The 14046-nt window shown below is 35.6% G+C and overlaps 1 protein-coding gene across 1 annotated transcript in view; it reads left to right on the plus strand.

The window, feature by feature from the left end:
* trmt44 (tRNA methyltransferase 44 homolog) overlaps positions 1-14046 on the plus strand; it is a 37580-nt gene that overhangs the window by 8588 nt on the left and 14946 nt on the right. Inside the window, exons 4-6 of the mRNA XM_043245218.1 lie at positions 7503-7571; positions 7737-7844; positions 10859-10930. Of these exons, the coding sequence (XP_043101153.1) occupies positions 7503-7571; positions 7737-7844; positions 10859-10930 (249 nt within the window). The remainder of the gene's footprint in view (positions 1-7502; positions 7572-7736; positions 7845-10858; positions 10931-14046) is intronic.

Consider the following 14046-nt stretch of genomic DNA (forward strand, 5'->3'; position numbering starts at 1 on the left):
AAAATTTATAATATGTTTGATCGCGATATTCAACGTCCATCTGGTGGATCATCTGTATTAGTAAGACACAACATAATTCATTTTATCGGATGAATTAAATGAATCTTTTGAGATCTTATACACTGAGATCCAGAGTTATTTTTAGAAAGAGAACTGCTAAAACTGCTTATTTTTGATAATACATTTATCATTTATTATGATCAATTATATCAATTTATTTGTCTTTTATTCCACATATAACAAATAAATGATAAATGTTACGAAATATATTTTTTAAAGCAATAGATATTATAAAAGTTCTTGCAAAGATTAAATGGGGTGCAGATTATAAAGTACTCTTAAGACTCTATAGGACATCAGTTTGGTCAAAATTGGACTATGGGACTATAATCTACAGATCTTCTAGAAAATCATACATTAAAATGTTGGATACTGTACATCATACTGGATTAAGACTTGCTTTAGGAGCCTTTAGGACATCTCCAATTCAAAGTCTGTATACAGAAGCAGGAGAACCATCATAATAGAAGGCTAAAATTGGCTCTCAATTTTGCTTTTAAACTAAAAGCCAATAAAAGAAACCCAGCATATTCCCAGCATAGTCTTTCAACAATTACACCTATATGAAGGATCAAGGTACATCAGCCCATTTCAAATTCATATAAAACCTCATCTGGAGAGCATAAACATTATCTTGAACATTTTAACGTCAACACATTTGTGCCAAATACTACCCTGGAGTATTCAAAAACCAGTTATCATGATGAACTTGGCCCAATGTAAAAAAAATAAAGTAGTCATCTAGTTGATTATCAAGAAGAATTTCTGGATGTAAGGCATAGCTTTCCAGCCCATGTCCCGGGAAATACAGATGGATCAAAGTCAGAGAGTCATGTGGGTGCAGCAGCAGTGATTGGTTCAAAACGTTTTGGAAAGTGCATACCTGGACAAAGTTCAATCTTCACAGCTGAAGCTTCTGCATTGCTTTTAGAGAAAAGGAGCATCATTATTGTTTTTTTCATTTGCACAGACTCTAAATCCAAGCACTCAAGTCTTTGAAAATGGATCATCCTATAATAATTCGGATATTACAGAAAGAGACAAGATTTTAACATTGCTTTTTGTTGGATACCAGGACATATGGGATTGAGGGCAATAAAGAGGCTGATAAAACAGTAAAAGAAGCACTCCAGTTCAATGTTACAGAGTGCACAATACCAGCTACTGATATAAAACCTTTACTTGAATCAGTATGTTAATAATAAATGGTAAATGGAGTGTGTTACGTTACAGAACGTTATTGGGTTTCTTGTATGTTGTTTTCTGCTTTATTTCAGTTTATCCCTTGTTGTCGCTGCTGATTGGTTGCCTTTCATCCACGTAGTCCAACCAATCCTGTCGTCCTGCTTCCCTGATTGGTTGCTTCACATGCCAGCATTTCAACCAATCCTGTCAGTCTGCTCTCCTGATTTGTGCAGATAGTGGTCCATTGCTCAGGCTTCAACCAATCGCCATTCTCAACTGGGTTTTAAAAGCCTAGTTTAGAGACTGATGGCTAGATTTTGTTTGAGACTCATGTTGTAAATGGTTGACATTGTTGGTGGCAGAAAGACTGGCTAAGGAAAGCAAGCCATGTGGTTTACATCCCAACATTTAGGTGATTCTTTGTCTAGAGATACACTAGGTAAGGTGGTGCGTGCCAACCTATGTACTTCTTAAGAAGAGCAGTTTAGGACATCCTGGACGTTGAAGATTTTCTTTTTTTTCCTTTTCTTTTGTTTTTCTTAGGTCAGTTTTAAAGGGGAACTTGTTTGTAGTTAGATTGGCTTTTTGGTTTATTTTCAGCCGCACCAATAGCCAGTCTTTCTATCTGTTCTGCTTTACACTTGAAATGATTCTTTTATGTAAATGTTTTTCTTTAATTAGTATTAATTCTTTTGCACTTTCATATTCATTGTAAATAAATCACCTCATTCAGCATCTCGTTTGTCTCGTGTCATCGCTTTGGTTGTAACCAGTGTTGGATATTCTGCCTACCAATGTCTCTTAAATTTAAGTGTTCGACCCATACACCCCTAGTCCATCTTGGGATCGTAACATTTTTGGGGGCTCGTCCGGGATCTTAAAAGTCCCGAGTTTTTTCTTTGTGGGCATTGGTTTGGTTGGGCTCAACACGGTTGACAAAGCGATTTCATTTGTAGAGCTAGTTATAGGGTTCGTAGAGGGGGCGTTGTCTATTGCTTAAGGCAAATTTGTTTCTAGTTCAATACGTTTCCTTGTATTAAGTGTGGCCATGTTTAATTTGGATTCATTTATTAGGAGTCCGACTCTTGGGGAATTTGATAAATGTCGCAAAGATGACTTAATTCAAATTGCTGAACATTATCAAATTGTAATAAGCAAACAAAACCTTAAAAGAGAAATTCGGAATGTTATTTATGATCGGTTGGTCGAACTGGGGGTTTTTGCTGTGGGTAATGTGACTCCGAAAGAGTTGAATCCTCTCAGTGTAACTGAAAGACCGTGTGCTCCTGAATGGACAGATACAGGGCAGGATAGTGATACAGCTGAGGGTGAAATGGAGGTTGAACCTAAGGTTGCACTACCGCCCTTTGATCCGATATCGCCTGCCTCGTCCGATTCAATGGCAGACAGCTGATTTAAGTTGCGTCTGGCCAAACTACAGTATGAGGCTCAGGAAAAAGCACGCGCCCACCAAGCTGAGTTGGAATTACAATTCAAGATTCGTCAACTAGAGATAGAAGCCGATAAGCAGGTTAAGCTGAGACAGCTAGACATAGAAGCTGCAAAAGCTGCACGCTTGGCTTCTCCCATCCCTGGTTCTGGTATAACCACAGCTGCTCCGGTGAGTGCCCCACCTGCCTTGTCCAGTTCGTACCATACTGACGTAAGTAAATATATTTCACTCGTTCCAAATTTTCGTGAAGACGAAGTGGATTCATACTTTCAAGTATTTGAGCGAATCGCGTCAACCTTACATTGGCCACCTGACATATGGACTTTGCTATTACAGTGTAAACTGTGTGGCAAAGCCCAGGAGATTTGTTCGGCGCTTTCAGTTGAGGAAAGTTTAAATTATGAAACGGTGAAGTCCGCAATATTAAGGGCTTATGAACTAGTGCCAGAAGCATATAGATAACGATTTAGGAACCATAAAAAAAATATGCAACAGACTTTTGTAGAATTCGCTCGAGAAAAGAGCTTACTGTTTGATAAATGGTGTACAGCCACTAAGACAGTGGACTTTGGTGAGTTGCATGAATTTATTCTACTTGAAGAATTCAAGAATTGTTTACCTGAGCGTATTGTTGTATACTTGAATGAACAAAAAGTAAACTCTGTATCCCAAGCGGCTGTTCATGCCGATGAGTTCATGCTCACGCATAAACCTGTGTTTTCTATTGTTCGCTCAGGAACATTGACAGGGTCCCGTTCAAGACCAGTGGTAACTGTGACCCAGCCAACCCATTCCTCTCCTCCTCGGGCTAAGGTTAAAACAGATCAGGGGATAGAGATGAGAGAATGTTACTATTGCCATAAAGTTGGTCACTTGATTGCTGATTGTCGTGCTCTTAAAAGTAAACATGCCCGACCCACAACTGTAGGATTAATTCAGACTACACCCATAAGCGAACGGTTATCTTTTGAAAAGAATGTTGAAGCAAGTTATCATCCGTTCATTTTTAAAGGGTTAGTTTCCACAACCGGTAACCCTGCAGATCAGCGACCAATCCAGATACTTCGGGATACGGGTGCTGCCCACTCTGTGTTGATCGCTAATGTGCTTGTTTTGAATGAACAGACATCGTGTGGCACAAGTATTCTCATGCAAGGTATTGAAATGGGTGTTGTTAAAGCCCCTGTACATAAAATCCACTTGCAGTGTGAGCTTGTGAATCGTGGTCGACGGTAGCTGTGCTTCCAGATTTACCGATTAAAGGCGTGTCGTTTATCCTCGGGAATGATATTGCTGGGGGTAAAGTGATTCCGTCATTAGAGGTTTTTGACAAGGTACCTGTACCCGCTGTAGATGACGAATTGTCCGCCGCGTTTCCTGACACTTTCCCTGCATGTGTCGTGACCCGCTCTCAGGCCAAGCAGCTGGATAATGAGGAGTTTACTCTTGAGAATACGTTCATGCATATAGACAAACCTTCATTATCTAGAGCTCAGGGTGTGGAGAGACCTTGCATCCGTGAAACAGATAAAGAGGAGTTTCGGAAGCTAAATTTACGTATAACTCGTGAGCAGATAATCACAGCACAGGAAATGATGAGACTTTGAAACGTTGTTTTGATGCTGCGCTTTCCCCAGAACAGTTGATCCAGCAACCAGTGGGTTATTTTGTTGAGGATTCTTTGTTGATGCGTAAGTGGAGTTCCACACTTGAACAGGGAGCTGACTGGAGTACTGTATACCAGGTGGTCATTCCTTCTGTGTACCGACCCCATGTACTATCACTTGCACATGACCATGTTCTATCCGGTCATCTAGGAATTACTAAAACTTATCGCAGAATTCTGAGGTTTTTCTTCTGGCCTGGTTTAAAGCGAGATGTTGCTAGATATTGCCGGACCTGTCAGACTTGCCAGTGCAGTGGTAAACCAAATCAGGTAATCCCAAGTGCTCCCCTTACTCCAATACCCATTGTACAAGAACCGTTTGAAAGAGTAATCATTGACTGTGTAGGGCCGTTGCCAAGGTCAAAGGCTGGTAATCAGTTTCTTTTAACGGTTATGTGTGCTACAACTCGTTTTCCTGAAGCGATTCCGCTCCGTAAGATCACTGCATCTACCATTATTAAAGCCCTTATGAAGTTTTTTGCGACATTCGGACTTCCTAAGGTTATTCCTAAGGTTATTCCTGAGTGATCAGGGGACAAATTTCATGTCTGGGGTATTTAATCAGGTGTTAGGGACACTTGCAATTCAGCACTGTGTTTCCAGCTTTTACCATCCTGAAAGTCAGGGGGCACTTGAACGGTTCCACCAGACATTAAAGTCTATGTTACGCAAATATTGTCTGGATACAGGTAGGGATTGGGATGAAGGGGTTCCTTTGATGCTTTTTGCTGTCCGTGAGGCAGTACAGGAGTCCCTTGGTTTCAGTCCTGCCGAGCTCGTGTTTGGACATACTGTCCGTGGCCCTTTAAAAGTGTTGAAGGAGAACATTTTAGCCCCAGAGTCCAAGTGCAAAACGAATGTCCTTCAGTACGTCGGCCGGTTTCGGGAGCGTTTGCGTGAGGCTTGTTCCATGGCACGTCAAACTTTGACCTCTGCTCAGAAGACTATGAAACAGAGATATGACAAGAAAGCAATAGCTCGAGAGTTTAAATCCGGGGATCAGGTATTAGTTTTATTACCTGTTCCTGGATCTGCTTTGTCTGCAAGATTTGCCGGTCCATATACAATCGAGAAAAAATTGAGTGACACCGATTATGTTCTTCGCACACCTGAGAGGCGTCGCAAAACAAGAATTTGCCATATTAACATGTTGAAAGCCTATTATATGCGGCAGTCTCAACCTGAACAGGGGAAAACAACAGTGAAACCTGTTGTTGCTCCTGTCGTGCTTGTGACTGGAGACTTGGAGACTGATGAGGATGGTTTAACCCTACGTAATGCTCCGCAACAGTGTGCTTTGTTGTCTAACTCTGAAAAGTTACGAGAATTACCTACATTATTGAGTCATCTGTCTGATTCCCAAAAAAATGATATTGAGCAATTAGTTAGGACATATCCAAATCTTTTCCGCGATACCCCGAGTCAAACTACAGTAATACAACATGATATTGATGTGAATAATGCAGCTCCAATCAAGCAGCATCCCTATCGTGCAATCCCTATCGTAACAGAGTGGAATGAATGTATACATAACAAACTATATGAGATAAACCCATTATTGAATCAAAGGAATACCTTTTTATAATTTAGAAACTCGATAGGATCAGGTTGTGTATACAAGAAGTTGAATAGATCATACAAGATTCACTCATTCATGTCTTTTAAAAGGTGAAGAGAGACCAGTTTGTGAAAGATGTGGGGAACATTTGAGTGTAAAACATATTTTAATTGAATGGCCAAGGCAGTACTCCATTTGATTGTCCACAGTGGTCTCATAATAAAGTAGCACTCTGGGAGATATTTATGATGATAGCATCTTAAAATCCTTCAAGAACCATAAAACTCAATATAATCTACCAGGCACCTCCTTTTAATATCATAAATGGGTTGTAGAGCGTCTATAGTGCCATCTTTTATTAAAAAATTTGTGAGGTTATTTTTAGCTACAGTCACCAAACTGTTCTAAAAAAATCCTGATATCATTCTAGTTTACATTTATTAGCTACGACCAACAGAAAGAAAGATATTTTGTTTTCAATGTGGATTAACAGTTCTTTGGGGAATTCCAACCATACTTACGAAACCTTGTCAACATGTTATATATTGAGGAACTTTTTTTAATAACTGAAAGTGTCGTAACACCATTTTAAATAACACTAATATTGAAAGCAGTATTTGTCTTATACATTTGCATTATCCAAATTCTTTTATTTCTATCCAAAAATTTTACTAACAGAACAAAAGTTATTCTGATGAAGTATGGTTAGGCATATAACTTTATACTGCTTTGGAACCATCAGAAAATTCAAACAATCACAGATTATTTTATGACAAGTGAAGGCTGTAATACCAAGGATAACCACTGGATCGTGTATCGTTTATCACACTGATAAATTATGCATAGTCAACTTTAATATGCATTTCAGTATCTCTAATGGATGGGATAAGACTGACTCTTTACTGGTCAGTTAAATTAATTAGAATAATAAGCAATAGTTTCTCATTTTCACACTAAACTTTTCTCATGCGCACGCTAAAACCTTCATTTTTATTTTTTGCAAAGGTCCTTTTAGGGGCTTGTTGTCAGTGGATGTTCATACAGTGCAGATAAAGTTACTGTGAAATAAAGGCTGTAATTTCTGCCCCCACTACTAAGTTCATTAAATCAACCATTTGTTTTGGTTTATAAATTTGCAGTGATGTGTATAATTTAGTTTTAACCATGTAAAAATATTTTCTAAAATAAATAAGCCATTTATTTGAAGTGAGAAGTGAACACCATGGATCTGTGGTGCTATCAAAAAACTGCTATGTTTAAGCAGCATGAGTTCAGTTTTTATCCAACACAAATTTTCAGAAAACATTTTTGCAAACGTCTTTAAATTAATCCTTTAAGTACCTAAATCTTTATTGTCACTTAAGATTTAAATGCACAATAATTGAGAATAAATTATAGCAAATTTATAATAATTTATAATTATATATAATTTGTTGCACATGCCTGTGGAGGAGAATAAATCTGTATGGTCCCAGGGTTTTAGTGTCATGCTATCCCTATGCACTGTTTGTTGGCTTGGTTTTAAATACTGCATACTACAATTTAGACAAATAAGATAACTTTTTTTTCTTTCGTTCAAGGTCTGGCCCGAAGTTACTGATCCAGAGAAGTTTGTGTTTGAAGATGTTGCCATTGCTACATATTTGTTGGTTGGTTGAAATATTGATTTATTATTATGCAAATTGTGCGTTTTTATAGATACAATTTTATAGTTTCACCCTTATTGAGTAAATATTATCTAAGAATAGTTAATGCATATAGTTCTGACAGTTTATGCATAAAAGAAAAACATTATCTCACTGTCTACTCTGCAGATCTTATGGGGTGAAGAGCGTGCTGAAAAGGGAACAACAACCAAACAGTCCTTTGTGGATCTCGGCTGTGGAAATGGCCTCCTGGTTCACATATTAAACAATGAAGGGGTAGGTTAACTAATGTATTTGCTGATGTGTTGAATTGCCAAACCATGTATTTTGTTTCATATCTGTAATGACGCTTTTTCACTTCACGGTACGGTTTGGTACTTTTGGGGGATTACAGTACATGGTACTTTTATTAGTACCATCTCAGTTGAGGTTCCAAGTGAAAAAGGAAAATTGCAAAAATTTTTACATTTTTACTCTGGCCAGTGTGGCATCAAAAAAGTTTGGTAACACTTTACGGTAAGGGTACATGAATTAATAAATCTATGTTTACAGTACATAAATTGTCACAAATTTGTGCATTAAAAATAGTAAATATTTTGTGCAGGTAAAACTACTTGAATTACTTAATGAGTGTACAAAAATCCACATCACCTCATGCATGCGTACAGGCTGGGACAGTCTCGATTAATGCGAGAACTAATGCTTGCTTTGTTACTTTTTTTTAATAGTTAAGCATGTTCATATAGCCTTCCAGGTAAATGAAGAGACCTCAACTCTGGCCAAGAATACCGCATAGCATGTGAATTCTGTTCACATTCAAATACAGTATTCATCATTAACTTAATTGTGTGTGGCCCCTCAACTAAAGTGGTGACTTGTTTCTTTGAAATCCTGAAAACCAGTGTGTTAGTTGCAGGAGTTTTCAGTTGCAGTATTTCATGAGGAGTCTACATCTGTAACTTGTTATTTTAGAAAGCGATCTTAAGTATCAGACCTTTTTTCCTCTTTTTTTTTTGTAAATCGTGTAACGTTTTTTTGATTTTGTAAAGAGTTTTAAAATATATAAAAATCACTACATATTTTTAGCTAAAAAAGTAAAATATTTATTTATAGTTTATATAGATACTTGTATCATCTTAGCAATAAACCTTTTAAGACGTTTAGACCCCCCCCACCCCCAAACCGAAACCTACACATTTTATAGTACAGGTAAATATAAAAAGATAGAAAACGTAATTGAGCGAAATATACAGGAAAATGACCATTTTAGTAACAGTATAGCATTAAAATGTTTTATAGTCTTTAATGCTACATCTAAAACTAACAAAAATGATCTCTGTAACGTTACAGTATAAAAAACATGAAATACAGATAAGTGTAATTACAATCATTTATTTATTGCAACCAATTCTGCAGTTCTACAATTTTACAGTCCTCTCTGGAGGAATACAGTAGGTTTGTATGAGGTGAAGAGCGCCATTTAAGTTGTCAATGACTGAAAATATTATCCAAATGATTATCCTTATTCTCTCCCTGTGTCACAGTGTGGTTCAGGGAAGGAGCACTTGACGAGAATTTAACACGGCTTAACAGTTTTAATCATTCACAAACAAGTAAATAATAGTACTAATAAATAAAAATAAAAAAACTAATAAAACCACACATATTAAATTTGGATTCTGAAGTGCACAAACAAAATTCCTTTTATAATTATGTTGCGTTTTTGATGTATTTTATGGTTTTATGTTCAATTGCAGCATGTCAGAGAAAACACCTTTTGTTTCCCATGCACAAAAAGTATACAGTGTATATGGTAGTATTCACAAGGCACTGTATATGGTATTATGGTATTATTTTGGAAAGTATTTTTCCGTTTTTTTATTTGTTAAAAAAGTTTGAAATATCCAATACATTTCGTTCCACTTCATGATTGTGTCCCACTTGTTGCTGATTCTTCACAAAAAATTACAGTCTTATAGATTTATGTTTGAAGCCTGAAATGTGGCAAAAGGTCACAAAGTTCAAGGGGGCCGAATACTTTCACAAGGCACTGTATATGACATAATAAGAAATGGTTAAAGGTTTGCAGTAATGTTATTATTTTTATGCATTCAAATGTCTTGTTTAACATTATGTAGTCATATTCTTCAAAATTAGCGGCACCGGAAAACACAGCTTTTTTTTTATCCTTTTAATATTAAGTAACCTATTAAACTATTTAATAATGCAATTGAAATACCCAAAAATTTCAAAATTAATTAACAGTTACTGCTGTTGATTTTACTGTTATGCTGTTTAAGAATGAAGCAGAAAGTTAAGATCAAAGTGTATATTGTGTGCAAAAGCTTCAACTTTCATGTTCATATTCATGTTATTTCACAATTATGCCATCATTAATAACATACTGGTATTCAGTTTTTCAAAGGACCAAGTCACCGCTTCAGTTAAAGGGCCACACACGATGAAACCATGAGAAGCTAATGCTTAGATAATGATGACTTACTAGATTTGATGTCAACAGAATTCACATGCCATGTTCTGTGATTGTCCAAAGCTGGAGTCTGTCCATTTAACTGCAGGCTGCGAAGAATATATGAACATGCTTGATAACTCAGATCATAATTACTAAAAAACATTAGTTCACATTAATTGATAAACATTTTCAGCCTGTATTCCTTTCAATAATTCAGGTAGTCCTACCTACTTACCACAAATTCTATATAATTAATGTAGTAGGTTCCTCTTAAAGTGGTACTAAACTGCTGTGGAAAGCAATCTAAAACAAGTTGTGCTGTACCGAGCCGTAAGATGTTTTGTGAATACAGTCCCTGAACTATTATGCCTTCTTGAATTACATTTTATTGAGCGCTGACTTGTTATTATTTTGGTTCAATATAAAAAAAATAGTTTATGAAAATTGCTTAGATTTAGTAAACTACTTTTGTCGTGTTGTTGTGGCTTAGCTTACTACATTTTACAAAGGTGTAGTTATAGTGTAGTGAAGCTTAATTTAATGATCTGTTAGTTTAGCTTTTATTGAAATTTCTATTTCTATTGAAATTCTCTATTATATTTCATCAAAGAAAAATTAATTATTTACTTGTAATGAATCTAAAATATATGTATGTATCTTTCACTTGTTGAAATAAGTTTTAAATTGTATAAAGTCCTACTGAACTTTGACTGCTTCCCTCAGGACTTAAAGTGAGGTATATACAGCCTCTGTCCTGTAATCTGTTATGTTTTTATTAACCAGCTCCTCAGTTTACTCATTTACTCCTGGGTTTCAGCATCCTGGAAAGGGCTTGGACATTCGCAAAAGAAAGATCTGGGACATGTATGGGCCTGGTACTCATCTAGAGGTAAGATACTATTAAAACATTGGACAGTGTTTTTTAAGACTTAGACTTTTTTTATAAACTCACTTTTTATTATTCTTTAATTATGGATCAGTATGGAAAGTCAATAAAATGTCATGCATTATAAATGTGCCGTTTTAATATGTACTAGTAGGTATCCTGCCCATCTGCTTTAATTTTGTGGCCCGCATCAAGATGTATTTTTATTATGATTTGTGTTCAACATATTATGCAGTTGGCAGATTTTTTAAAACTTCAGTTTATGTAATCAGTAAAAGGTGCTCATTCTCTGCAAGACAAACATGCAATAAAATAGCTTAAAATGAAGCATTTCCCAACAAAAGATGACATTTACTCCACAACTTCAACTGAGTGTTCAAAATAATAACTTCATTTTATGATCTAATGTGTTTAGTCTCTGCATATTTTGTTGGTAATTATTGTCTGAGGTGTTATTATGGTTGCACGATTATGACAATTATTATGCATTTATTAATTACACCATTATGTATAAAAACACATTTGCAGCCTTTTGAAATAACACAGTAACCAATAACACAGCTCAAAATAATAATTGGAAAGACAAACAACTATTTAACTATCTACTTTATCGCAATTCATAAAATTTTACATGTGGCCTGAGAAAATGATGTGTGTTATTTTTGTTTATGATCACGCTGTGCAAACATACAAACATTCAGGAGGACACTAGCTTATTGTGAACCATGCCCTTCAATTTTTATGAATAAAATAGCTTAGATACTGAATTCTTACATTATACTAATCAAAATCACCATTCAAGGAACTAAACTCTGTTGTGCTAAACGACTCTCAACATGTAAGAGACAAACTCAATAAATGGTCTTTAAAGATTTAAAGGTCAGACAGTCATATAGAAACCATAGCTTGCTGCAGATTGTGACCAAGAGAGAGGCCAGTCCTCCACTTTTATATTAGAAAGAGGTAACAACCTCTTTCCAGCTGGACTTTTCCACATAAGGAAAAAATGCTTCACTATATCCTTTCTACTAAAGCCTGGTACACTTTATTTAGGATCCTCATGACCCCTTAGGTCAAGTGCAGAATATTTAAGTACATTTGTTTTTAGTAAATGTTCATATATGTAAATATATTGGGGGTCTGCAAAATATAAAACATTTAACTTATTTTTTTAATAATGAGTTAATTTTTAGAAAAGAGGATGAAATTTTTCACAAGAAAGAGGACAGTTACTCAGTTCATTTACTTTGTGTATATAAGTTAAATCATCCGGTCTCTTCTTTATTGTGTGTGGAAGTCTGCCTACCTGCCTGCCTGTATTAGTAGTTGTTCTTGTGTAGAATATTAAAAGCTGTTAAAAGTTATATCCATAGAGCGCACCTTCCCTGAACCACACTGTGACATCTACCTTGCACAAAGTGTAATTTCAACATGAGAATTAATTATTTTTATATTTTACTGCATTTTCGGCTGGATTTCTCATTATCACAATGTGTTTGAGTGTGTGTTATGTTGTAATTTAAACAAATTAACATACACATTTTTTATTAAAAAAAAAGGATGTTCTGCTAGATCTTCTTTAAATAATGATGAAAAAAGTAGAAAAATTATGTGTCCATGTCGGATGTTCTCATTCTCTGCAACATTTTTTAAGGACTGTTTAAACACACATACCGACTTTAAATCATATACTGCATCCTTTTACACATTGCAGTAAAAGAACAGAACTGTTTCAGAAGTAAGAATTTAAGCATACGGTGTATGAATTTTTAAAAATATACTAACTATTGATATTTTGCTTTATGATTTGTTTCATTGTAGACAGTCAGCAAGTGAGAAAATCTTTAGCAAAAGGCCAGGTTGACAAAGTTCAGGGAAAAATTATACAGCGACCGAGAACTGCTGGAGGAGTACAGAAGGAGAGAGTGACTTTAGGTTTGGAGTTAATGCAGGTCTAATAGCACTAATAACGAAATACAAACAGATACAATCAGATGATAGAAGTAGGTCATCTGTAACTCTAATGAGAGCAGTCTCAGTACTCTGAATTCTGATTGGAAATCCTCACAGATACTGTTTTTCTCTAACAATGAATATAGTTGTGAGAATACTACCTTTTTTAGTATCTTTGACAGAAAAGGGAGATTAGAGATAGGTCTGATGTGTCTTTGGGGTCAAGAGGCTTAACTACAGCCAATTTGAAGCTTTTGGGAACATATTCTAATGACAATGATGAATTAATAATGGTCAGAATAGGATCTATGACTTCGGGCAAATCTTTTAATAGTTTAGATGGAATAGGGTCTAACATACAAGTTTGTTCAATTCTTCCTCTCCTATGATAGAGAATGAAGCCATGCAGCCATGTCAGGGAGATGCTGCGTGTTTCTGTGTGAATGCAAAAGCACTTTATTTAGCCTTCAGAAACTAAATACAAAGGTACACTAAGAGCTGAGAGCTTGACTTAAAAAGTCAGCTAAGAGTATAGTTTGCATCGTGTCTTTAAACTCCGCTTTGGACTTTTCCACATAAGGAAAAAATGCTTCACTATATCCTTTCTACTAAAGCCTGGTACACTTTATTTAGGATCCTCATGACCCCTTAGGTCAAGTGCAGAATATTTAAGTACATTTGTTTTTAGTAAATGTTCATATATGTAAATATATTGTGGGTCTGCAAAATATAAAACATTTAACTTATTTTTTTAATAATGAGTTAATTTTTAGAAAAGAGGATGAAATTTTTCACAAGAAAGAGGACAGTTACTCAGTTCATTTACTTTGTGTATATAAGTTAAATCATCCGGTCTCTTCTTTATTGTGTGTGGAAGTCTGCCTACCTGCCTGCCTGTATTAGTAGTTGTTCTTGTGTAGAATATTAAAAGCTGTTAAAAGTTATATCCATAGAGCGCACCTTCCCTGAACCACACTGTGACATCTACCTTGCACAAAGTGTAATTTCAACATGAGAATTAATTATTTTTATATTTTACTGCATTTTCGGCTGGATTTCTCATTATCACAATGTGTTTGAGTGTGTGTTATGTTGTAATTTAAACAAATTAACATACACATTTTTTATTTATTTTATATTTATTTTATTTTCAATTCTTCCTCTCC

Source organism: Puntigrus tetrazona, chromosome 7 (genome assembly GCF_018831695.1).
Source record: "Puntigrus tetrazona isolate hp1 chromosome 7, ASM1883169v1, whole genome shotgun sequence".
Classification (NCBI taxonomy): domain Eukaryota; kingdom Metazoa; phylum Chordata; class Actinopteri; order Cypriniformes; family Cyprinidae; genus Puntigrus; species Puntigrus tetrazona.